This window comes from Microcaecilia unicolor, chromosome 7 (genome assembly GCF_901765095.1).
Source record: "Microcaecilia unicolor chromosome 7, aMicUni1.1, whole genome shotgun sequence".
Classification (NCBI taxonomy): Eukaryota; Metazoa; Chordata; class Amphibia; order Gymnophiona; family Siphonopidae; genus Microcaecilia; species Microcaecilia unicolor.
The window spans coordinates 288,820,149-288,846,222 of record NC_044037.1 but is presented as its reverse complement, the minus strand read 5'-3'; the positions used below and the strand labels follow the sequence as shown (position 1 = coordinate 288,846,222).

General features: G+C 42.6%; 1 protein-coding gene across 4 annotated transcripts in view; it reads left to right on the top strand.

Annotated features, from left to right (window-relative positions):
• PTPN4 (protein tyrosine phosphatase non-receptor type 4) overlaps window positions 1-24,962 on the top strand; it is a 340,947-nt gene extending 315,985 nt beyond the window's left edge. For all 4 annotated transcript variants that reach the window (XM_030209948.1, XM_030209949.1, XM_030209947.1 and 1 more), the window contains 3 exons: window positions 1,838-1,986; window positions 15,010-15,145; window positions 22,982-24,962. In XM_030209948.1, coding sequence (XP_030065808.1) covers window positions 1,838-1,986; window positions 15,010-15,145; window positions 22,982-23,068 — 372 coding nt within the window. In that variant the 3' untranslated portion in view covers window positions 23,069-24,962. The remainder of the gene's footprint in view (window positions 1-1,837; window positions 1,987-15,009; window positions 15,146-22,981) is intronic.
• The last annotated feature ends 1,112 nt before the right edge of the window (window positions 24,963-26,074 follow it).

Sequence of the window (26,074 nt, the reverse complement as noted above, 5' to 3'; positions counted from 1 at the left end):
CAGTGTACATAAAAGTCAGTCTGTTGCCAGTTGGGGTGGCATAGTAGGGAGAAGATCGAAAAAAAAAAAACCTTATCTTTTCAAGATGCCCAGCATTTTCCCAATAGCCATGGCCAATTGTGGCCAAAGTTTCGGAACTTCCTCAGGGTCCGCGGCAGGTATCGTTCGTGAACCGGATAGCTACAACAGTGAACGATACCTGCCGCGGACCCTGAGGAAGTTCCGAAACTTTGCCCATAGTCGGCCATTGCTAGTGGGAAAACGCTGGGCATCCTGAAAAGATAAGGGTTTTTTGTTTTTTTTAATCTGTTGTAAGCATGAGACTGAGTGTAGAGGTTTTTTTGCTGATGATGACAGCAAGAGCTCCTTGAATACATTGGCTGTGCTTATGGCAAATGTAAGCCACATTGAGCCTGCAAATCGGTGGGAAAATGTGGGATACAAATGCTACAAATAATAATAAAAAAATAATAATAATAAAAGAACAGAGTCTGTTGAAGCTATTTCCTCCAATTTTTTGTCAATTGATATTTATGAAGTATGCAGCTATACTATAAGGATTTATATTGAATGAGGATTGATTTGTTGTTTGAAGATATTGGTGTCCTCTTAAGCTCTGCGTTTTTGGACTCTTATTCTTTCCCTATTTTCTTCTTTGCCTGTTTCTTCCATTCTATCTGATTTGATTGTAATTGTATCACCTCTGATCTGAAACATTGTAAGCCACTTTGAGCCTGAACAACTGTGGGAAAAAGTGGGGTATAAATGTACGATAAATAAATATAGTAGGGAGTAGAGCCAGGAAGAGCTCATAGAGGGATAGCTTGGAAGATGGAGCAAAGATGGAGGTTTTGTGAGGAAAGGTATAACGGAGAGAAGAACTGGATATAGCCATGTGGGGGGGGGGGGGGGGGGGGGGGAGGGAGGGGACGTAGTTGATTAAAGGAACAAACGTTGGGTAGGGACCATGGGGGATAACTAAGAGAAATTGAACTCAGAAAGGAAATATGGGGAGAAGAGGAGAGAAGACCTGGTGATAAGCCATGGTAGACAACCTAGGAGGGAGAAAATTTAGCAAAGAGTGTTGAGTGAAGGCTGAAGAGCTGGGGATTGGAATAATAGAAGGAAGAGGGGGAAAGATGTGGGATGGGAGGTGGGTAGCTGCACCCTGAAAGAGAGGACACTGTGAGAGAGAACCCCAAGGACTGGAAATGGGGAAAGGAAGACTGTAGGCAGAGGAATATTGAGGAATAGGTTATAGCAGAGGGAGAAGAAACTGGGGAAAGGAGGTCTTCTCCCAAATTTATAATACAAGACACCACTTCATCTAGCTTTAACCCAGTTGCCTCACTTGTGCACCCCATTTTTCTTGGCTTTAATGGATTCTTAGTAGAATGCTTAGAATATGCATTTGTTCAGACTAATTCAGGGCAGAGCTGGCGCTAAAAATTCTTAGGGGGTGGTCCTTGAGACAGCTCGGTCTCGGGCGAAACATATGTCGGGCATTCCCCCCTGAGTTAGAAGAAATGAACATCTAAGACAAAGAAGCTAAGTTAACATTATATTAATAATAGTTTTTGAAATAATAAATAAAGAGCAACTTAAGTGGGCTTATGAAGATGATGGATGTCGTGTAACATTGCCATTATGATAATTTTGGATGGCAATGGACATCGCTGAGGCCATTTAAATACTTTAAAAAAAATTTAAAAATTAAAAAAATTTCTTGTTTTATGAATTGAGGTGCTTATAAAGGTTTATAGTGGGATACTATATAAGTGTTTAGAATATGAAAAGGGCATCCCTAAATATTTCTAATTTCTTTCTTCATGCTCAGAAAAATGAAAGCCGTCAGCTCACCCAGATCCAGTACATAGCATGGCCTGACCATGGAGTTCCTGATGATTCTAGTGACTTCCTGGATTTTGTGTCTCTTGTACGAAAAAAACGGAATGACAGAGATGAACCGGTCGTTGTTCACTGCAGGTACTCTAGTCTCTAATATCAGTTAATTCAGTGAGAGGGCAGTTTTCAATATTCCTGCATATCTGCAGGGAATTCTTACTGAGGACTTTTCACAAGTTTTCAGAGTAAAAATACTTGTATACTTTTACTTTGAAAATTTCCTAAGGAAAAAGTTCCTGCACATATCTACACCTGTTTTTTGTAAGGGTACTTAGTCCAAGTTTTATTTTTTTAGTATTTAAAAAAAAAAAAAAAACACCTCTCTCCAAGGCAAGAAGGCATAATGTTCTCACACCTGAAGAGGACAGGTACAAATCAAGGTAGGGTATTCACAAAAAGTAGCACATATGAGTTTATCTTGTTGGGCAGACTGGATGGACCGTGCAGGTCTTTTTCTGCCGTCATCTACTATGTGGGTGACATCATCTACAGAGCCCAGTGCAGACACTGACACGTGCACTGTCACGTTAAATCTTTGAGGCAGTGCAAGTGCCTTCCTGCCCAACTCTCAAAACCAGGACCGGCAGTCTATCGTTTTCCATGGAGCAGAGAGGTTATTATTTGAATCTCTCTTCAGCTGTCAAACTGTTGCCTTTTTGGTGCCTTCCCTTTTTCAGGACAATTTTTCTTCATATTCTTATTTTTTCTATGTTAATTTGTTCAATTTATTGCTTTTTACATTTATTTATTTAGACATTTATATATCGCCTATAATCTAGGCAATTTACAAATCAGACATACATGACATACATAATAAAAACAAAAAACTAAGTAAACACATTACATGTCACATAATCATTCATATTCTCAATATATTCAAATTGCAAAAAAAAGTGATCTACAAAACTGTCCACTCTACAGACTTCACTTAACTAGGAGCCAAATGGTGGAACTCCTTATTTATTTGTTACATTTGTACCCTGCGCTTTACCACTCATGGCAGGTTCAGTGCGGCTTACATGGGGCAATGGAGGGTTAAGTGACTTGCCCAGAGTCACAAGGAGCTGCCTGCGCCTGAATTGGGAATCAAACTCAGTTCCTCAGTTCCCCAGGACCAAAGTCCACCACCCTAACCACTAGGCCCTTGCAAATCACAAATGTGGCCGCGCAGGCTTCTGCTTCTGTCAGACTCACAGAAACAGAAGCCTGCGCAGCCTTCTACATGGAATGTTGCTAGTGGACTAGCAACATTCCATGTAGAATCTCCAATAGTAGCAACATTCCATGTAGAATCTCCAATAGTATCTATTTTATTTTTGTTACATTTGTACCCTGCGCTTTCCCACTCATGGCAGGCTCAATGCGGCTTACATGGGGCAATGGAGGGTTAAGTGACTTGCCCAGAGTCCCACTAGCAACATTCCATGTAGAAGTCGGCCCTTGCAGATCACCAATGTGGCCGCGCAGGCTTCTGCTTCTGTGAGTCTGATGTCCTGCACGTACGTGCAGGACGTCAGACTCACAGAAACAGAAGCCTGCGCAGCCTTCTACATGGAATGTTGCTAGTGGACTAGCAACATTCCATGTAGAATCTCCAATAGTAGCAACATTCCATGTAGAATCTCAATAGTAGCAACATTCCATGTAGAATCTCCAATAGTATCTATTTTATTTTTGTTACATTTGTACCCTGCGCTTTCCCACTCATGGCAGGCTCAATGCGGCTTACATGGGGCAATGGAGGGTTAAGTGACTTGCCCAGAGTCACAAGGAGCTGCCTGTGCCTGAAGTGGGAATCGAACTCAGTTCCTCAGTTCCCCAGGACCAAAGTCCACCACCCTAACCACTAGGCCCTTGCAAATCACTAATGTGGCCGCGCAGGGCTTCTGCTTCTGTGAGTCTGACATCCTGCACGTACGTGCAGGACGTCAGACTCACAGAAACAGAAGCCTGCGCAGCCTTCTACATGGAATGTTGCTAGTGGAATAGCAACATTCCATGTAGAATCTCCAATAGTAGCAACATTCCATGTAGAATCTCCAATAGTATCTATTTTATTTTTGTTAAATTTGTACCCTGCGCTTTCCCACTCATGGCAGGCTCAATGCGGCTTACATGGGGCAATGGAGGGTTAAGTGACTTGCCCAGAGTCACAAGGAGCTGCCTGTGCCTGAAGTGGGAATCGAACTTAGTTCCTCAGTTCCCCAGGACCAAAGTCCACCACCCTAACCACTAGGCCACTCCTCCACTCCTTACCACCCAAAATAAGAAATATAAAGGAATATGCTAAATTCTGCAAAAATTCTCAAATTGTTCCTATTCAAACAAACCCTCACAAAGAATGACCATATCTCAAACAATTAATTATTATCTGAATTGGTTATTACTCTATTTACCATTAACCTTCTCTTTTTTTCATGTACAATTTCTCATTCATAATAGATTTTCTAAATGTTAAACATCCATAGCTATCCCAGTATATTTACGATACTGTATTGTAAAATTGAATTCTTACAACAAATTACTTCCTTATGCATTATTCTTTATGTATCCTATACTGTTTATTGTATGCCACATTGAACTCAAACTTGTTTGGGATAATGTGGGATATAAATGACCTAAATAAATATACTGTAAGTATTGCTCTGCATCAGTACTATTAACACTCACTGCTGTTACATAAAAGCTTCTACAAACAACTGTGTTTTTAGCAATTTCTTAAACTGAGCCACCTTGCTGCATAGGCGAAGTGGTCCCAGGAGGGCATTTCATAAATGAACTAAGGCAGATAGGCTCGTTTCAACATAACAAAACTTCCCCTGCTTTGTCCAGAGATAGCCGCATCGTGTTCTCCGAATGTGTGTCGTGGACAGTAAACACGTATTGCTTGAACAAACTACTGAGGTGCATCTGCATGCAAGGCCAGATGGACCAAAAGCAGTGCTTTAAAACATTCGAAAAAGCAAAGGCAGCCAATGCAGTCATTTCAGCACCGGTGTTCAATAGAAATCAAACAAAATAAAACATGGAAAAGAAAATAAGATGATACCTTTTTTATTGGACATAACTTAATACATTTCTTGATTAGCTTTCGAAGGTTGCCCTTCTTCCTCAGATCGGAAATAAGCAAATGTGCTAGCTGACAGTGTATATAAGTAAAAACACCCCACCCCTCACCTATCCACACCCATCCTGTTAGAATATCAATGAAATGCTTTGATGTCCCCATGTGTACCTCCTACCCACCCCCACCCTCCCACTCTGTCAGACTGTCAAAGTAATGCTTTGATGTTTCTCTTATATGTACTACCTGCTACCACATTTGCTTATTTCCGATCTGAGGAAGAAGGGCGACCTTCGAAAGCTAATCAAGAAATGTATTAAGTTATGTCCAATAAAAAAAGGTATCATCTGATTTTCTTTTCCATGTTTTATTTTGTTTGATTTCTATTGATAACCTTAAGAGTGGACTAACACAGCACCGGTGTTATATTCTCAGACCTGGGAATCCCAGCCACAAGGTCTAGCTGCCGCATACTGGACCAATTGCAATGCCCTGCACCTCATACTAGACAGTCCGAGGTACACAACATTAAAGTAATCCAATCTAGATATAACCATACTCTGTAAAACATCCCGAAAATCATCCTGGGACAACATTAGACTGGTGGTCTCCACATCTGTAGAATCACCACACAAACAAAAACCCATCTGCTTTTTAGTCCAAGTGTCTGGCAGTGGAAGGAGCATGTGCTGCTCCTGAGTTGATAATCACAATTTCGATATTTTCTTGTTGATGTGTTGTAAGTGGGATCGCTCCACTGTCGGGGAATTTATTTATTTACTAGCAGTTGAGCCCGTAAAAACGGGCTGGTATTGGGGTTTTCCTTCCTTCCTTCCTTCCTTCCCTCTCCCTCCCTCCCCGCGAGGTCGCCACCGCTACCGTTCCCCCCCCCCCCCCCCCGAGTCGCCGCCGCCATCCCTCTACCCAGCCTGGGCCCTCTCTTTCTCCGGTACTAAACTTACACATCCATTCGCCGGAACGTAGCACGCACATCAGCTGAGCTGCCATCGGCCCTTCCTTCTCTGCCTGTGTCCCGCCCTCCTGTGACGTAACGTCAGCAAGGGCGGGACACAGGCAGGGAAGGAAGGCCGACGGCAGCTCAGCTGATGTGCGTGCTGCGTTCCGGCGAATGGATGTGTAAGTTTAGTAGCGGAGAGAGGGGGGGGGTAACGGTAGCGGCGACCTCGGGTGGTGGGGGGGAGCGGTATCAACCTCGGCGGCGCAGTTTCCCTCTCTGTCCCGCCCTCGTCATCACGTATTGACGCGGGGGCGGGACAGAGAGGGAAGTCTTTTTCATCAAGCACTGCCATTTCCTCCCCTCACCCTCCCCACTGACAGTTTGAACTTCGTGGGTGTGGCTTGGATCTCTTTCAGGGAGAGAAAACTAACAACTTATAGCAGCAGCTTCAGAGAGCATTTTCCATCTCACAGATAGGCTGCAGAGAATACCTTCTCCTGCTTTAGACTTAATCCTACCCACCCTACCCCTCTACCCACCCACCCCTAGAGTGACATGTCTTATATAACCTCCCTATCAACCCACTCATTACTTTACCTCACCCATTTCTATTCTTCTATCACCTTCTCCCACTACTCCAACCAGAGTTACACCTAATCACACTGACCACCCTTCAACATCTTCTGTCCTTCTGTGACTGTTCTCTTGTGCTTGACTGCTTAAATATTTTAAATTTAAATGCTTTACTTTTTGTCTATTAGATTGTAAGCTCTTTGAGCAGGGACTGTCTTTCTTCTGTGTTTGTACAGCGCTGCGTACACTTTGTAGCGCTCTAGAAATGTTAAATAAAATAGTAGTAGTAAGTCTCTACTGCGCATTTGCGAGTGAGTCGGTCACTCGCCTTTTATATGTTTGATTGCATTTGTATCCCACAGTTTCTCACCTCTTTGCAGGCTCAATGTGGCTTACATTATGCCGTAATGGCAGGTGCCATTACCAAAAGGAGAGAGACAGAATATTATTGCATTTAGAGTAGAGAAATATAACATAAATTAGAGATGAGATAGGTATATAAATCATTTCAGGTGTAAGAGAACTTGGGTAGTATGAAACATTCAATAAAGACATTTTGATTATAGTAAACAAATATCATGGTGAGTATAGTGAACAAATAGTAAGAGATCAAAGATAACTTGAATATGGAATTTATGATATAGAACTGGAGGTACAGGTTTATATTGAGGTTCTGTGCAGTCCTCTAGAGAATCCAGACTTCACTCCACACAGAAGAATTTATTGAATGATGCTATCAATTATAATTTTTTTTTTTGTTACATTTGTACCCCGCGCTTTCCCACTCATGGCAGGCTCAATGCGGCGGGCAATGGAGGGTTAAGTGACTTGCCCAGAGTCACAAGGCGCTGCCTGTGCCGGGAATTGAACTCAGTTCCCCAGGACCAAAGTCCACCACCCTAACCACTAGGCCACTCCTAGTGGTTTTAACTGGTAGCTAAATCTAACTGGAGGCGTAGGGCTTTTTTATGCATAAAGGTCATTTCATCTTATTTTGTTAATTCAAAAAGGGCATTGGGGAGGGGTGTGTGATGTGATAAGCATGATGTTTGGAAATGTCACTTTGACTTGCCCCCCCCCCTCCATATCTAGTTGCCCCTGTGTCACCACCCCAAATATTTCTGTCTAGAGACAGCACTGCTCCCTCCCAACCAGAAGCATCAGCCCAGTTTAAACAGAGCGGCAGCAGCAGAAAAATGAGTTCCCGTCACTCTGTAGGTAAGAGACGGTGGTAGATAGCATGAAACTTTGGGGGCCGAGGGCCTTTGTGACCTCCCCCCCCCCCCCCCCCCCCCCCCCCCCCCCCCCGAGGAAACCCTTAGGAGCTGAGTCCATGAGGACAAGAGTTCTAGAGATAGTAGGGGGCTGGTCATGATCCTGAGGTCTCTGATAGCCTAAAGGTATTTGAGTGCAGTTTTAAGAGATTCCCTTTGTCCTGGGAGGTCCTAGACTATGGTATCTCTGCCCAGCCATGAAGATCAAGATGAACTGGACTGTGGCTTGTAATATTTTTATAATTTGCAACTTGTATCAGTTGACCTTATCAGTTAACCTGTAAATGCATTCACTCTACCGCTCCCCAGTACCTCTCCACTCTTGTCTGTCCCTACCCCCCCCCCCCCCTCGGGTACTCCGTTTTGTAGATAAATCTCTCTTATCTGTCCCCTTCTCCTCTACTGCTAATTCTAGACTCTGTTCCTTTTATCTTGCTGCACCTCATGCCTGGAGTAGACTTCCCGAGCCTATACGTCTAGCCCCGTCTTTGGCCATTTTCAAGTCCAAACTTAAAGCCCACCTCTTTACCACTGCTTTTGTCTCCTAACCACTACTCACTTGCCCTGTCCTTTATCCTCACCTCTTTATTCCCTTACCCTTATTGTTCTGTCTGTTTACCTGTCTTATCTAGATTGTAAGCTCTTTGAGCAGGGACTGTCTTTTTGTGTATGGTGTACGGCGCTGCGTATGCCTTGTAGCGCTATAGAAATGATAAGTAGTAGTTGCCACGGTTTCAACAATTTTTAATACTTCAAGTAAACAAAGTGGTTCAGAACTCGCCCCAATCCCAGAGCCTTAAAAGTTAGTTGCTCCTGATAAAACAGTTACATCCCTTGAAGTATGTAAGTTCAATCTCCCCGTGAAGCATGCAAACCCACTGAGGGGCCACAGACTTGGGGATTGCTTGTGAATAATCGAGGAATTTTTCCCAAATTAATTACAGGTTTCTTCATTCAAAAACTTGGTAAAGTCAAGAAGAATTTAGCTACTTTAGGGGAAATATCCAGACAACTGGCAGCAGTCATTTCTGTGTCTGGATTGAGCCATTTTCAAACACTTCTGGTGAATGCCTTCTGTTTTTTCTACTGAGGTTTTTCAGTCAGTTCCTGCTTTCTAGGGCACTGAATTACATGTTAGCCAGTGCTGCCACCTTGTGGATATATGAAAAACATATACTATCACCACTGTAATCTCGTATTAAGTGTAGAAACATTCCTTAATCTCTAAGGGGCCCTTCTACAAAAAGATTGTCGCACAGCAGTTTGGAGCTACCGCAGGAGCCCAGCAGTAGTTCCCACGTCCAGCGCATCAGGGCTTTCTTACATGGCAGTAATCGGGCAATTTTGCCTGGTTACCACCAGCTTAGCACAAGATCCCTTTCCGTCACCTAAATAGGTGGTGGTAAGGGCTCTCCCTGGAAATGGCCATGTGCCAATCTCTGTAATTAGCACACAGCCATTTCCTGTTTAAAAAAAACAAAACAAAAACTAAACCTAGCCTCTTACCACCTTGGTAAAAGGGGGCCTCAAAGCACGTCAGAAACACAATGCTAACGCAGGTCTCCTTTTACCACAGGATAGGAAAAAGTCTCAGACACATTGAGTAGCCTGTTAAACTGTCTGTTTAGCTCCCCTACCTTTCAGTCACTGGCTGAAAAAAAAAAAAACTACATTTTAATTTTAATGTCCAGTTACTTATTCAGTGTGTCACTCCAGCACACAGTTGTAAAGCAAGAAATGTTCCCACACTTTGCACAGCAAACTTCTTATCTTCAGTGCACAATGCCAGCTATATTTCAGAAAGATTTCACTTACCTTAAAAAGTTCACTCATGTCTCTTTGAATCATGCAGCATGGAGGCGTAGCCTAGTGGTTAGTGCAGTGGACTTTGATCCTGGGGAACTGAGTTCGATTCCCACTGCAGCTCCTTGTGACCCTGGTACAAAATAAGTACCTGAATATATGTAAACCGCTTTGAATGTAGTTGCAAAAACTTCAGAAAGGCAGTATATCAAGTCCCATTAACAAGATTCCATTCACAATCTCAAAAGAATAGCAACATTCCATGTAGAACCCCAAAGAACAGCAAGATTCCAGAATCCCAGCCTATTTGAGATTCTGCATGGAATGTTGCCAGTGGAGGAGTAGCCTAGTGGTTAGTGAAGTGGACTTTGATCCTGGGGAACTGAGTTCGATTCCCACTGCAGGGCCTTGTGACTCTGGGCAAGTCACTTAACCCTCCATTGCCCCTGGTACAAAATAAGTACCTGAATATACTATGTAAACCGCTTTGAATGTAGTTGCAAAAACCTCAGAAAGGCGGTATGTCAAGTCCCATTTCCCTTTCCCTATTGGAGATTCTAGATGGAATGTTGCTACTATTGAGATTCTGTTGCTACTATTTGAGATTCTACATAGAATGTTGCTATTCCACTAGCAACATTCCATGTAGAAGCTTTCCCTTGCAGATCAGCAACGCGGCTGCGCAGGCTTCTGTTTCTGTGAGTCTGACGTCTTGAACGTACGTGCAGGACGTCAGACTCACAGAAACAGAAGCCTGCGCGGCCGCATTGGTGATCTGCAAGGGCAGGCTTCTACATGGAATGTTGCTAGTGGAATAGCAACATTCTATGTAGAATCTCAAATAGTAGCAACAGAATCTCAATAGTAGCCTAGTGGTTAGTGCAGTGGACTTTGATCCTGGGGAACTGAGTTCGATTTCCACTGCAGCTCCTTGTGACCCTGGTACAAAATAAGTACCTGAATATATGTAAACCACTTTGAATGTAGTTGCAAAAACCTCAGAAAGGCGGTATGTCAAGTCCCATTTCCCTTTCCCTATTGGAGATTCTACATAGAATGTTGCTATTCCACTAGCAACATTCCATGTAGAAGCTTTCCCTTGCAGATCAGCAACGCGGCTGCGCAGGCTTCTGTTTCTGTGAGTCTGACGTCTTGAACGTACGTGCAGGACGTCAGACTCACAGAAACAGAAGCCTGCGCGGCCGCATTGGTGATCTGCAAGGGCAGGCTTCTACATGGAATGTTGCTAGTGGAATAGCAACATTCTATGTAGAATCTCAAATAGTAGCAACAGAATCTCAATAGTAGCCTAGTGGTTAGTGCAGTGGACTTTGATCCTGGGGAACTGAGTTCGATTTCCACTGCAGCTCCTTGTGACCCTGGTACAAAATAAGTACCTGAATATATGTAAACCGCTTTGAATGTAGTTGCAAAAAAACCTCAGAAAGGCAGTATATCAAGTGCCATTTCCCTTTCCCCTTTCTGCAGCCAACAGGCCAATTATGGTACAGATTGATTTTAAATTTTGTGTTACGGTTTTTTTAAGATTTTGGCTGATGAGGCTCCTGCCTATATGATGCAATTTTTAACATTACTTCATGGTGCCACTTCGAGATATAATACTAGGGACCAGTTTTTATTATGTTTTCCGGAAGGAACTGTAAGTTGAAATTAAGTTAGCATCATTCTGCATCTCTACAATATCAAGTAGTATCAATATGGAATGGGTTACCTCTATCACTTAGGGCTTGTAGACATTGTTTGAGTTTCCGAAAATGTCTGAAAGCATTGGTTTTTTGTTAAACCAAACTCTTGATTTTAAGTAGTATGAATTATAATGCAGTTCATTATTAGTGTATTAGATTTCATGGGTTTGTAGATTCAAAATAATGTAATTCCTGAACGTAATCGCCGCCACTCCCTCCCCCCTCTGTGCCGGGTCCCCTGCAGTGACATGAGAGCACCTCTCACCTCCGTGTGAAAGCGCTGCAGGCAGCAGCAGATCGCTCTGCTGCTGCCTGCAGCGCTTCCACACGGAGGTGAGAGGCACTGTCATGTCAGTGCAGGGGGCCCGATGCGGAGGGGAGCGGCAGCAGCGACGTCGGGGATGGGAGGTGGGGGTTGGAGGTTGGTGCGCCGGCGATGTTCTTCCTTTGTCTCCAGGCTCCAGCAGCAACGGCAGCGTCCATTTCCCTCTCTGTTCCATCCTCTGACGTCATCACGTCTTGACGCGAGGGCGGGACAGAGAGGGAAGTCTCTACTGCGCATTTGCAGGTAAGTCGGTCACTTGCCGTTTATATGTTTGATATGTGTTAGTAAGCATTAAAAGTGGCTGTAATAATGGTCATATTCTTGGGACTAAAAGAGTCAATTATCACATAAAGACAATCTTACACGTGGATAGATATCGTATGGATGCTGTGCACCAAACAACTTAATAAAATTATGACCAATGAAATATGTGATAACTCGCCAGGTAGCGATCTATTATAAAGTGAATATTTTGATCAAACTTCTTCTTTAGGATATGGAAGGAGTACTAATTGGTAAATAATCATTGATCAGAAATAAAAGACATACAACGATAACTGGAGAATACTTATATTGGCCCTTTTCTGAAGAACAGAGGAGATATAATCGGTTACATTATCTATACTGGAATATTGATTTTGACCATTACAAGAACTGTGTCCCTAACAATTAGCGCACACTAACGATAGAGACACCTATTATATTCCTATGGGTGTCTCTATCATTAACGTGCACTAATTTTTAACGTGCGCTAAAAAGCGCACTTACAACGATGCTTAGTAAACAGGGCCCTGTGTTTTCAACATTTCTTTACTAGCCATGGAGTGCATAACGTTTTTTTTAATGTCCAGTCTTCACTATTTTTATTGTATTTTTTAATATATTTTTTATTTTTCTGGTTGTTTTTAGTCTTTGTACTTGATTATAGGGTAGTTCATGTTTGATGTCACCTGCCAATTCACTTAATGACAAGCAAGTTGTTTCACCTTTTGGAGCCTTGTTCTTTATCTGGGTTTCATTAGACTGTGCATGTGCGCAGTTTCAGTTTTCCTTGGCGGTTTGTACCACATCAAGTTCATGACCCTCTGGAGCCTTGTTTTGAATCAGGGTTTTATAAGGCTGAGTAGGCACAAGCGTGTTTTTTTGAGTTTCCTTTGGCGCACTTTGATGTCGGTTGGTACCGCACCAAGTCCATGGTTCATCACTCCGGGTAAGGTTCATTAATTTTATCGTCCGTTTTGTGCGATACAGATCAGTCGGGTGACTGGAATGGAAGTCTGGACCTGGTGGATAGACTGCTACATGGTGCAATTGTCTTAACCTGAAGGTGTATGACTGTTGAGTCAGTGTGATATTATCTTTACAGTCAGTTGACAGCATGACTTTTGCTACTTTGTGTGTTTATCCAAACCTGGAGGTGTATGATGGTTGAGCTAGATTGATGTTTTCCAATTAGAGTTTTGCAGCTAGTTGATATCAGCATGTTTGTAATATGCTGCTAAGCTACTGTCCATATTTGGGGACTTTTCCAATTTAACGTAGATCACTTGAGATTGTTCAATCCGACATTTACATTGGCTATCCAATACTTCCTTTCCATTTTCTTTTTTTCCTACACGGTAAGCCATACAGTGTTCACATTTTGACGTTATTTATGATAATGAGGGACTCACTATGTCGTTATGTTAAGTTCAATACGCGACTTATGTTAATTTTTCCACGTCATTTCCTTCACAATTCGCGCTCTTTTTTGACGGTTAAAAATCACCCCTTGTTTGGACTGCACTCTTCCTTGCGCTTCAGTAGCTTTTCAAGCGGGTAACACTTTTTCAGCTTTCTAACTGATTCTTGCTAAAGGTCTTTTTCAAGGTAAGTTTCATTTTGATGTTGAAGTCAGTTCGATTCATTCCCTTATAGTTGTGTATTTTTTTATTCAAATGTCTGTTTGATACTCTTCTATAGATACTTCTTTATATTATTTATCTTCTCTGACGGCTTCTCTATCAACACGCAACTGGCTTTTTTCGTTTTTGTTTTTCTCCATCACACAGTGGTTCTTTTCACCAGCTTTCCTAACTAGTTAACACCATATCACTGTTATTATGTACGTTACGTAGCTAGAAGGTACTCACATTCTATTAACCAGTATATCTACTCATACTATTGCCTATCCTGCACCCATTTACTCGACAATGCTATTTTCTAGCAGATTTTCTTTTTTTCTTGATGTGCACATACCATGGAACTTAAAAATTGTCTGTATTCAGGTCTACCTCCAGTAGTCTATTTTTTTTTACCAGCAAGTTTGGCCATGAGCGGATCCTCACTGCTCTTCTCTTTCAACACGTGAACATCGGTTATATCTTCTTTCTTTAGATGCCCCCCCCCCCCCTTTTTTTTGTCAGATGTACATTTTTTCATCATTAGCCTGAGAGACTTGGCTTGAACAGGTTGGCTACTTACTCACCCCTCCCCGGAGGACAGCAGATGATGCTGAGCCAGCCCTCCCTTGGCCTACCTTTAACTTCCCTGATGGCCTAGTGGCCTTTTCGGAGCAAGAGCTATCCCAGTCACTCCTACCCCCTCAGGTTCCTCCATCAAAATGGCTGCCAAGAATCCCCATGGCAGCCTCGTGAGACCTGCAATAGTCTCCTCCTCAACACACACAGAGTATCTCTTGCTCCCTTCCTCTCCTCAGATCCCACAGTGCTGCTCTTCACTTGTCGATGGCTCAGACTGCCATGTTTGTCCATGGCCAGCAGGATGTATATGCGCACCCCATGCTTCAGTTACAGAGACATTTTCCAGACCCTCCAAGTACATTAGATATATATATTGGGTATAAAACTATTTAAATGTATTTTAAAAGTAGAAAGCATGAAAGTCGGCTGTTATAACAATTTTTGTTTTTATAGCCAGCTAGGTCTGATATGCACCTTGAAATACCTGGTGGTATGTGAGACATTAGGGTTGTTGTCATTGATTCAAATCATTTTTGTGCACTTTGTCACCTTGATTAATGATAAGCACAAGAAGAGCACATATAGAGCATATTATGTATTTACAGCATGTCTTAGAGCAGGATTTGAAAATTTTCTCTGGGACATATTTCTCATTACAGTCTTCATGTGTGGCCTACTACATTCCTCTTATCCCTTCAATAATTTGTAGTGAGCTTGGGACAGGTGACAGACGTGAATAGTGAATTCATTTCTTCCATGAGAAGGGTGTGCACCTCCCACTTAATTCCCATGCAGTCTTCTTTCACCATAGACCCCCGTTCTCCTTTCACTCTCCTTTCATTTCTCTATAGAAGGCAGTGTTAAGAGTATTAGTAGTGGAAAAACATTGCAAGAATCATTTGAGTAAGAAGCTTGGTCTCACATCTTTGTATCTTTCAGTGCTGGAATTGGACGGACTGGCGTTCTAATCACAATGGAAACTGCTATGTGTCTGATAGAATGCAATCAGCCAGTTTATCCACTGGACATCGTTAGAACTATGAGAGACCAGAGGGCTATGATGATACAAACGCCTGTAAGTATCGTGTGCTGTACCTATAACCACAATATTGTAATGCTATCTGCACAGGGGTGTTTGTGAATGCTTTTCTTTTTTTTTTTTTTTTAAGTCCAGAAATTGAAAGAAGTGGCCTAGTGGTTAGGGTGGTGGACTTTGGTCCTGGGGAACTGAGGAACTGAGTTTGATTCCCACTTCAGGCACAGGCAGCTCCTTGTGACTCTGGGAAGTCACTTAACCCTCCATTGCCCCAGGTACAAATAAGTACAACAAAACGGGAGCTGGGCAGACTTCTACGGTCTACGCCCTGATCGTGACTGAATAGATAGGGATGGGCTGGAGTGTAAATTTTAAGGGGCTTCGATGTTAGCTTCAGAACTTATTTCAAAACAGTGCTGGGCAGACTTCTACGGTCTGTTTCCTGAGAAAGGCAAGGACAAATGAAACTCTGGTATACATAAAAAGTATCACATACTGTGTAAAATGAGTTTATCTTGTTGGGCAGACTGGATGGACTGTACAGGTCTTTATCTGCCGTCATTTACTGTGTTACTATATGAGAAGGAAATAGGTAGGAGAGAAAAGGAAATGATAGTTTCAATGTGATGCATGTGGGAAAGAGGAACCTGAATTATAGCTACGTCATGCAAGGTTCCATGTTAGGAATCACCGACCAAGAAAGGGACCTAGGTGTCATCGTCGATGATATGTTGAAACCTTCTGCTCAGTGTGCTGCGGTGGCTAAGAAAGCAAATAGAATGTTAGATATTATTAGGAAAGGAATAGAAAACAAAAATGAGAACATTATAATGCCTTTGTATCGCTCCATGGTGCGACCGCACCTCGAATATTGTATTCAATTCTGGACGCCACATCTCAAAAAAGATATAGTGGAATTAGAAAAGGTGCAGAGAAGGGCAGTGAAAATGATAAAAGGGGATGGGACAACTTCCCTCTGAGGAAAGGCTAAAGCGGCTAGGGCTCTTCAGCTTGGAGAAAAGGCGGCTGAGGGGAGATATGATAGAGGCCTACAAAATAATGAGTGGAGTGGAATGGGTAGGCGTGAATTTTTGCTTACTGTTTCCAAAAATACTAGGACTAGGGGGCATGCGATGAAGCTACAAAGTAGTAAATTTAAAACGAATCAGAGAAAATATTTCTTCACTCAACGTGTAATTCAACTCTGGAATTTGTTGTCAGAAAATGTGGTAAAGGCAGTTAGCTTAGCAGAGTTTAAAAAAGGTTTGGACAGCTTCCTAAAGGAAATGTCCATAGACCATTATTAAATTGGACTTGGGGAAAATCCACTATTTCTGGGATAAGCAGCATAAAATGTTTTGTACTTTTTTGGGGATCTTGCCAGGTATTTGTGACCTGGATAGGCCACTGTTGGAAACAGGATGCTGGGCTTGTGGACCTTTGGTTTGTCCTAGTATGGCAATACTTATGTACTTATATATGCACCTATGAGTAATAAATAAATATTACTATGTGCTTAAAGGAATCAGGGCTCAAGCCCTTAAAAATCTCATCCGGGGGAGGCAGCAGTTCAAGATGGCACAGGCTGCATGACACCACTACTATCTGCTCCCATTGTGTTTGAGACTGGTCTTTTTCCTTTAATCTGTTTACTTGGTAAAGAAGGGGAAAAACAAGGTCTTACCTTTGCCTTCCTTGCATTGATCCCGCAGCTTATAAGGCAGTTGGATTTGTCGCTGTCTGCGTCAAGAATGAACCTTGGTGCTGCACCTCGTGAAGGAGCAGAGACAAGAATTGAGACAACTTTGAGCCCCTTCCTGAGCTGGAGATTCAACATCTATTGGCGTTGAGCTTAATGGCTGGTGCTACAGATGTATGCTCATTTGACGCTAGCATTGAGTAAGATCCTTCTGACCTTGGAAATGCTGAGAGTTCCCAACCAGGTCAGAGCTGGCAAGAGGAGGGAATGTACACACTATCAGTAGCAGTATTAATGTTTCGGGCTTTTCTCACTCTCGCCTGATTAAACCCTCTGCCTCTCACCCTTTGTTGAAGTTGAAGAAACCTGCAGTGATAATGCTGGATATGATATGGGCAGCTTTACTATCCTTGGAGAAAGCTACGAGCGGCAAAGTGGGTCATATGGCAGGAGTCGTGGAGAGGCTGGATGATCATTTTAACAACTTGGAAGGAATTGTCTCAGGGCATGACAACCAAGTAAAAGCACTGGAGCAGCAATTAACATCTGTCCAAGAGGTAAAAGTTGGAATAATTAAGGACAGTATGGTGCTGCGTAACAGGTTGGAGAGCCTTGAAAATTGAACCTGAGCATCCTGAACGTCCCTCGTTCTACCATGTCTCCTAAGGAATTATTCAAGAAGTTCCTATCGGAAATTCTTGGATTACCAGATGTGGCTATCCCTCCTTTCCAAAACGTTTTCTCTCTCTCCCATATAGAAAGAAAGAGGAAGATGTAGGAGCAGGGGATTTCTGGGAGAGAATTTCCCCGGATAGTTTGTTTGACAAATCTCTTGGAAACATCTGTGGAGGATATTCAAAATTGGGCAACTTTGCTGGTGACATTTGTTTTTGAGACTGATAACAACTCTGTACTATGGCTTTACTTTTACCTGTTCCTGCTTTGGGGATATAGTTTGGCTTTTTCCTGATGTCTCTACAGACTCAGGCTAAACAAAAATTACTTCTTGCATTGAGGTGAAGTTCTGTCCATTTGTGGGCAGTTCTTATCAGTGCCGAAGCGAGGACGGCTGACACCAGGGGCAGGTCGCCACTGCGCCCCCCCCCCCCACTCGGCGCGCACCCTCCCCCCTCCAGAGCGCATTCTTCAATTAGGATACGAGGGGCGGGCGAGAGGGCCGATCCGCCCCCAAGTGCACGTCTCTGGGAGCTGCGTCGGCTCCGCTGGTTCCTTGCTCTCTCTGCCCCGAAACAGGAAGTAACCTGTTCCGGGACAGAGGGAGCAGGGAACCAGCGGAGCCAACACCCCCCCAGCGGCGTGCACCCGGGATGGACCGCCCCCTCCCTTCCTACGCCACTGGTTCTTATGATTTCCTGCTAAGTGTTTGATTAAATATGGGAGTTGGGACCCAAAGCAATTAAGATTTTTTTCCGGATTCTAAGAAAAATGTTACTTAGATATTACGTGGTCCATTTATATGATTTAACAGTTTAATGTAGATCATGCACAGCATTTAATTGATTTATTACATCCTTTGCCAACAGTTTCTTTAGTTATTGTTTCTTGGTTGATATGGAATTATCATCTCCTTCAGCTTTCTAGTCTCCCCACTTTTATATTGGGGACTTGGGTAAACATGTTAATATAATAAGTGTTTCCTATATCCTTTTTTTTCTTGTATTTATTTTTTTTTTTTTCATTTTATTTTATATTTCTGGGCAAACCTATTTCTTTGAAACATGAAAATTTCAGGAATAAAAAAAGGAACCCTCTATGACCTTCCCATCCCCTTAAAGAATGATCCTGTAAAAGCATAATTTGACATAATGAAGTAATACAAAACCCTGCAAAAAACTACTTACAGCCCATAACAAAACTCGTGCTATAACAGCACTGCCAGGACCTCTCACACCACCCAGTGCTACAAATTTTACACCATACTGTAGAACACCAATACACCTTTACTGTGAAAACAGAGCAAGCAGGACAGCTACAGATGTCTACACAGAAACTAGCAGAATCCCCCCCCCCCCCCCTTCCCTCTGTCACACATGCAGAACTCACAGAACCCCCCTACCAAATACAGAAGAAGGGACTGCAAATTAGAAATGTGCAGACAAAAACTGAACTGGAAACCCCAGGAATCCAGAGTGCGCCTGCAGTTCAGGACTGGGAAAATAGAAACAGAATTGAATTTCCTCTTGTACTGAGCAAAATACAAAACCTCTCCCCTGTCCACACCTCTGAGAATTGGTAGAGCTATGGTCAGGCTAAACCAACTGCCTACGGAGGATCTGGAAAGGTTTTGTTTGCCTAAGGTGGACACCTTAGTTACAGCAGCAACAAAAAATACAGCTATTCCAGTAGGAGATGGGGCTACGTTTAAAGATCCACTGCATCCCAAAGTATGGAAACTCTTTTGAAAAGGTCCTTTGAGGTCTCGGCCTTGGAGGCTTTGGTTGATGTTGTGAATCTGGAGATGGGTACAGTGTTTCTGGAAGACACTCTGTATGACTTGATGTGGGCTTTTGCTAAGAACTTGGCCTTCACAGTGGTAGAATGCCATTTATTGTGGGTTAGGCATTGGTCAGCGGATGTGGCTTCTGAGGTGCATCTTAGTCAGTTGTCTTTTAGGGGTAAAAACTGGTCAATGATTTGGGAGAGTCTAAAGTGACTAAACTTTCTGAGGATAGGTCCCATGTGGTGTCTCGTAGTTCCACTAGTTTGCAGGACACGAGGTGGTACCATCTGGGCTGCAAATACTACTACTACTACTACTATTTACCCAAATGCAACTTGTGGTGGTATTCTGCAAGTCCCATTAGGGCCCAAAATCACAGTAAAATAACCCCAGCTTTTTGCTGGGGTTATTTCACTGGCTGGGAGCATCGGGCTGCAATGCAGCGGCCCAATGCACTGGCAAGCAGGCTTCCCCCTGGCTTCAAGGCCACTGCCCCCCCCCCCCTGACTTAAGTCCCCTGGCACAAGGTCCGCCTACCCCCCTCTAAGTTAGCCCTCACCCCCAAAGGGCTACATTTCCCTTATTGGTGGTCTGGAGGAGGTCTTTGGGGTGTCCAGATGGGGAGGGCTTCAGGCAGGAACAAGGCCCGGTCGCAGCTGCCTAGTCTGTTGCCAGCTTCAAAATGGTGCCCCTAATGGTAGTCTTGTGCAACTACTGCTAGGGTCATATTTCCATACAAGAAATCATTTCCTTATATGAAAATATGACCCCTAGCAATAGTTTCGCTATTTTAAAGCTGGTTCCGGACTGGACAAGAACAACTGGGCCTGTTTCCTACCTGAAAACTCCCCAGAACTTTGAAGACACCCACCAGAAAACCAGTGAGTGCAGGTAGCCTTTTGGGAAGGAGGGTGGAAGCAAGGGCTACCTTAGAGGTAGGGGGAGTGGAGGGTTGGCTGGTTGTTTGCCAGAAGAGGCTTGTCAGGGGGTCCGGAAGCTGAGAGGTTCCTGCTGTGCCAGCCCAGGAGCTTTGGGCCATGGCTTTGCGGCCTGATGCTCCAAGACAGTGGGAATAATTCTGCCTCATGGTGGCTCACAAGCAGCATTATTCTCTTGACCCTGGATTCAGCAACCTGTGGTACCAGTGGTTGCCGAATCCCATAGTACATCAGGGTATGATAAAAGACGATCTTCTACTGCACCTTCATGACTTCCCCCTAAGGGGCCCTTTTACTAAGCAGCGTAAGCGTCTATGTGTGCCCAACACACGCCAAAATGGAGTTACCGCTCGGCTACTGCGTGGTTCTTGTGGTAATTTCATTTTTGGCGCGCATCCGATACACGCGTCCGAAAATTAATTTTTATTTTCGGACGCATGTATTGGGGGCGCGCCAAGTGGCATTTGATGCATGTAGGTCATTACCACCCGGTTACTGCATGAGATTTTACCACTAGGTCACTGGCTGGCGGTAAGGTCTCAGACCCAAAAAGGACGCGTGGCAATTTTCATTTTGCCGCATGTCCATTTTCGGCAAAAAATTTTAAAAAGGCATTTTTTGCAGGTGCGTTGAAAAATCATTCTGCGCGTGTCCAAAACACGTGTCTATATTACATCAGACCATTTTTCCACACACCTTAATAAAAGGACCCCTAAATGACTTAGCAGACATTAATGAATGTTAAATTGATTTACCACACACTACAAATTCCCCATCAAAACTGATATGTAAGTTTAAAAAAAAAAATACCAGAAAATTAGAAACATTTGCGAAAAGAAAAAAACAAAAACTAACAATTTTTCTTTCATGTGCACATCCCTAAAACCTATGTATGACTTTCTTAAATACTGACATATTGCAAGTATACCATCATGTCTCCTTTTGCTTTTCTCTTGTGAAATTTTCAAGTTTTTCCAGATTCTGCAAATAGTTTGTTTACGTGCTCTATTTTCTTGTAGGAGCTTTGCTGCTTTTCTTCAAAATACCTTAATTTTTCCCAAGATTAATCCTTTGAGTCTTTACATTGTTAAGGTAACCAAACCTGTACTTCCAGCAGAGAACTTAGAGGTCATTTTACTAAGGTGTGCTGAAAAATGGCCTGCGGTAGTGTTTTGGGCGTGCGCAGAATCATTTTTCAGTGCACCTGCAAAAATTCCTTTTTTTAATTTTTGCCGAAAATGGACGTGCGGCAAAAAGAAATTGCTGCACATCCATTTTGGATTGGAGACCGTACCGTCAGCCGTTCACTTAAAGTCTCACACGGTAACCGGCAGTAATGATCTACACACGTCAAATGCCACTTGGTGTGCATCCGATACACGTGTCCGAAAATAAAAATTATTTGTCAGACGCACGCCAAAAATAAAATTACGGGAAGAGCCAGGTGGTAACTCCATTTTGGCGTGCGTAGACGTTTACGCAGCTAAAGTAAAAGGGTCCCTTAGTAAATCTCATAAGGTGATATAGAGGGGCATAATCGAAAGGGACACCCAAGTTTTCCTGAGGACATCCCCGCAGGGCATCCCGGCAAAGGGGCGGGGAAACCCGTATTATCGAAACAAGATGGGCGTTCATCTTTCGTTTCGATAATACAGTTGGACATGGCCAAATTGCGAAATTTATGTCAACCTTAGAGATGGTCGTCCTTAGATGTGGTCGTCCCCGATTTTCGGCGATAATGGAAACCGAGGACGCCCATCTCAAAAACGACCAAATCCAAGCCATTTGGTCGTGGGAGGAGCCAGCATTCATAGTGCACTGGTCCCCCTGACATTCCAAGACACCAACCGGGCACCCTAGGGGGCACTGCAGTGGACTTCAGAAACTGCTCCCAGGTGCATAGCTCCCTTGTGCTTACCTTGTGTGCTGAGCCCCCCAACCCCCCCCCCCAAACCCACTTCCCACAACTGTACGCCACTACCATAGCCCTAAGAGGTGAAGGGGGGCACCTACATGTGTACAGTGGGTTTCTGGTGGGTTTTGAAGGGCTCACATTTACCACCACAAGTGTAACAGGTGGGGGGAGGATGGACCTCGGTCCGCCTGCCTGAAGTGCACTGCACCCACTAAAACTTCTCCAGGGACCTGCATACTGCTGTCATGGAGCTGGGTATGATATTTGAGGCTGGCATAGAGGCTGGAAAAAAAATTTTTAATTTTTTTTTTTGTGTGGGAGGGGGGTTAGTGACCACTGGGGGGGGGGGGGGGAGTAAGGGGAGGTCATCCCCGATTCCCTCCGGTGATCATCTGGTCAGTTCGGGCACCTTTTTGTGGCTTGGTCGTAAGGAAAAAAGGACCAGGTAAAGTCGTCCAAGTGTTCGTCAGGGAAGCCCTTCTTTTTTTCCATTATGGGTTGAGGACGCCCATGTGTTAGGCACACCCCAGTCCCGCCTTCGCCTCCGACATGCCCCCGTGAACTTTGGTCGTCCCCGCAACAGAAGGCAGTTGAGGACGCCCAAAATCGGCTTTCGATTATGCCGATTTGGGCGACCCTGTGAGAAGGACGCCCATCTTGCGATTTGTGTCGAAAGATGCGCGCCCTTCTCTTTCGAAAATAAGCCTGATAATGTCTCTTTTTTAGGCACCTTAGCTCTTGTTGTGTTATTGTACATCTAAAAATCAATTGTAAACAAACAGGTCTATTTTGGTGATTTGTACCTTTCTTTCTTTCAGTTTTTCCATTCATTCTCATTAATAAAACTTCTTTTCTCTTTCAGAGTCAGTACAGATTTGTTTGTGAAGCTATCTTAAAGGTCTACGAGGAAGGATTAGTTAAGCCCTTAAAGATGTCTTCAGATAAATAGCGAATAAAAGGATCATGATGTAAACGGAAGACTCATCCTGTGACTGGGTAACTGGTAGTGTTCATGATAGAACAACCCTGCTCACTGGAGGTGGTGATAGAGAACAGCCAAGCATTGAGAAAAGACTTGGAAAATTTCAGCACTGTTGCACTTTACGTTCAAACAAAACTTAATCTCTTTAAAGAAAAAAAAATCTGCATCTCATTCATTGCAAAATTACGTTCCTGTTTAGCTTTCGGGAAGAAAAACAGAACGAAGGACTTTTAATTTATGAAATGTTGTAGTGCCATACAGCCCCTATCTTCTTTAAAAAAAAAAAAAAAAAAACAGAAAAAAAGTTGCACATACAGCTACAAACAAGGCTTGAAATTACTGCAATCTATTTTAGACATCCTGATGTGAAAAGAAATAACATAAAATAGTGAACCGAAGGCTGGTTTACAAATCAAAGATTTATATACAGTATGCACATTTTCAACGTTGTATTTGGAAATGTTAATATTTAGGTTGTTTTCCCTTTCTCAATCAATGGTCAACTGCGCAAACTTTAAACAGGATTCCCATAATTCCATCTGACTAGAATTTTTGTTCTGAATTCAGATTCTCATTGCATTTACTGCATTCGTTGTTAGAACCAGTGAATTGCAAGTTAAATACTCAAAACAGGTAAAGGAAAATGGAAATAAAATGCAAAATGTAGGAAATTTCAGTTTGTCACATTTGGAAACCTGTTGTGGTGGAAATGCATGGGTACCTGTGAATACAAGGGAAAACGGAGACCAATGAAATCTGCTGCTTTGCAGAAAGCATAACTAGTTTGCCTGTATGTGTGTGGTTACTCCAGGTAACCAGATGCAATGAATGTGTACTTCACCACATTATCTTCACAAGTGCCTTGAGACAGGACTATTGAAAGGGCACTGTGTGGAAATCCACTGCTCATAATGTGATCATTGTATAAAGTGTGTACCTTTGTTAAGGTGGCAAGCTGGCACCATGTCGTAATGAGCAGGCTAGTCGGTCCTTTGATTTGCAGTTCTCTTGTTTTTCGTATTGAGAAATTCTCAGAATACTTTAAAAGTCAGAACTGACGCCCTTTCTGTTTTCTAACATGTTTGCATGCCACCCATGGACAGCATAAAGTAAACTGCCATCATTGCTCCTGTCTTTGTATTGTTGGTACAGTGGATTAATTGGGAAGGGGGGGGGGGATTTTTAACACTTTGTAATGTCACTAGTCTCCAGCCTTGTCCACCTGTATATTTAACCTAGTAGACTCTAAACAGCAACGCAATTAAACTTTCTATCAGTCCTCCCTAACAGTTTAGTTTGTACTGACACATGGTCCCTCATCTCTTCAATCGGCAGAAAGATGCCCCGCTAGGTGATTTCAAGCCACGTTAAAATAAACCACTTCTACATTTTTCTTAGGAAAGAATAAAGCACTACACATCAGAGAATTTGTTTTTATCTCTAAATGACCTGCACATTTTGTTTCAATGACATGTATATCTGCACAGATATTCCAGATTGTCTGCTTTGTTTCTTATTTAAGTAGCATGTCAGTACTTGGAAGTGTTTTTTGTCCATCTGAGATACTCTATTTTGTGTACGTTAGGGTTGTGTGTATTTTAATTTTCCTGTTATGGGGTTTTGCTAGACGAAATACCATTATGAGATAAGCCCCAAGCTTGCTTGTCGATAAGTATGTGCTTTACGCACTTTTACCCTTTTGAATGTCTTGTGAAAACCTAATTTTTGCCTACACTGTAGTTCAAAAGGCTGAAGCTTAAACAAGATTTTTAAAAAAGCCAGCTACACCCTCCAAAATCACTGCCCTGGGATGTTTTGTGGGGTTTTTTTTGTTTTTGTTTGTTTGTTTTGTGGTTGGTTTTTTTTTTCTTTTTTTTGGTAGGCTACCTAGAATTTGTTCAATGCTGCATTTAAAAACCAAATGTGAAATCATTAAATAAATAAATCTTTCAACTGGGCAGATGTGTAGAACCTTCTTAGAGGTAGCCCTCTGACTAGACAACTTAAAAGAAATTACAGTGAATTCTTATCAACTCGGATCCAATTTTAGGAGAGGAAATCCTTATAAAGATGCCAAACGAGTGATCTGTGTAGTTTTTAAAATATTTTTAAAGTAAAGATTTAAAGGAAATATAATTTTGTACGATTAAAGGTGAATTATAATGTGTTTAGTCTGAAAAATATTGAAGTATTGTGTGAACATTCCCTGTCAAACTGTTTGCCCTAAGCATGGCTGTGGTATACAGATAAAGATTTTTGTAAAAGCTGGAAAGCAATTTTACACCAGTTTGGATGTTTATTTTTGGCTCCAGTGATAACATAGTTATCTGTGTGATGGCCTTGAAATGCTAAGGTCAGGGCTGGATTTATGTGTATTTTGACCCCCCTAAGCTGTAACATTTAAGAGGATTAAGTAGGAAGTAAAATTTAGGTTTAATAGTTTACCATGCTTATGATACTACAATTCATAAAAGAGCTTATTATTATTATTAAAATAATAATAATAATAATAATAATAATAATGGTGCTCTAAACTGTAGCCAGTCTAACTCGTACATAAATCTGGCCCTAGCTGAGGTGGATATTTGAGCCTTAGTTGAAAGCTTTTTACTTCTGTTATAGTTGGCTCTGTAGTGCTGAGGAGCCATTGAAGGATATCAACTCATAAACTATGACAACTCATCCATCTGTCTGGAAATGATCATTGGGGAGGTGTCAGAGCAAATATTTCCAAGCTGCTATGCGATCAAGTCAGAGGAGCAGATGTTCTTTGTGATTAAAGAGTTCAGACATAAATTTTGCTTCATCCCAACGTAAAAACAGAGCCCAGTTGAAAGCAAAATAAAAGCTCTACAGTACTTGCCACTCTCACTTTTATCTGCTCCCTATATCATGCTGCAGTTTAGACCAAGTGCAAGATCAGGGCTTAAAAGCATAACATGATTAGAGTAATCCTGCACACAGGTCAAGCAT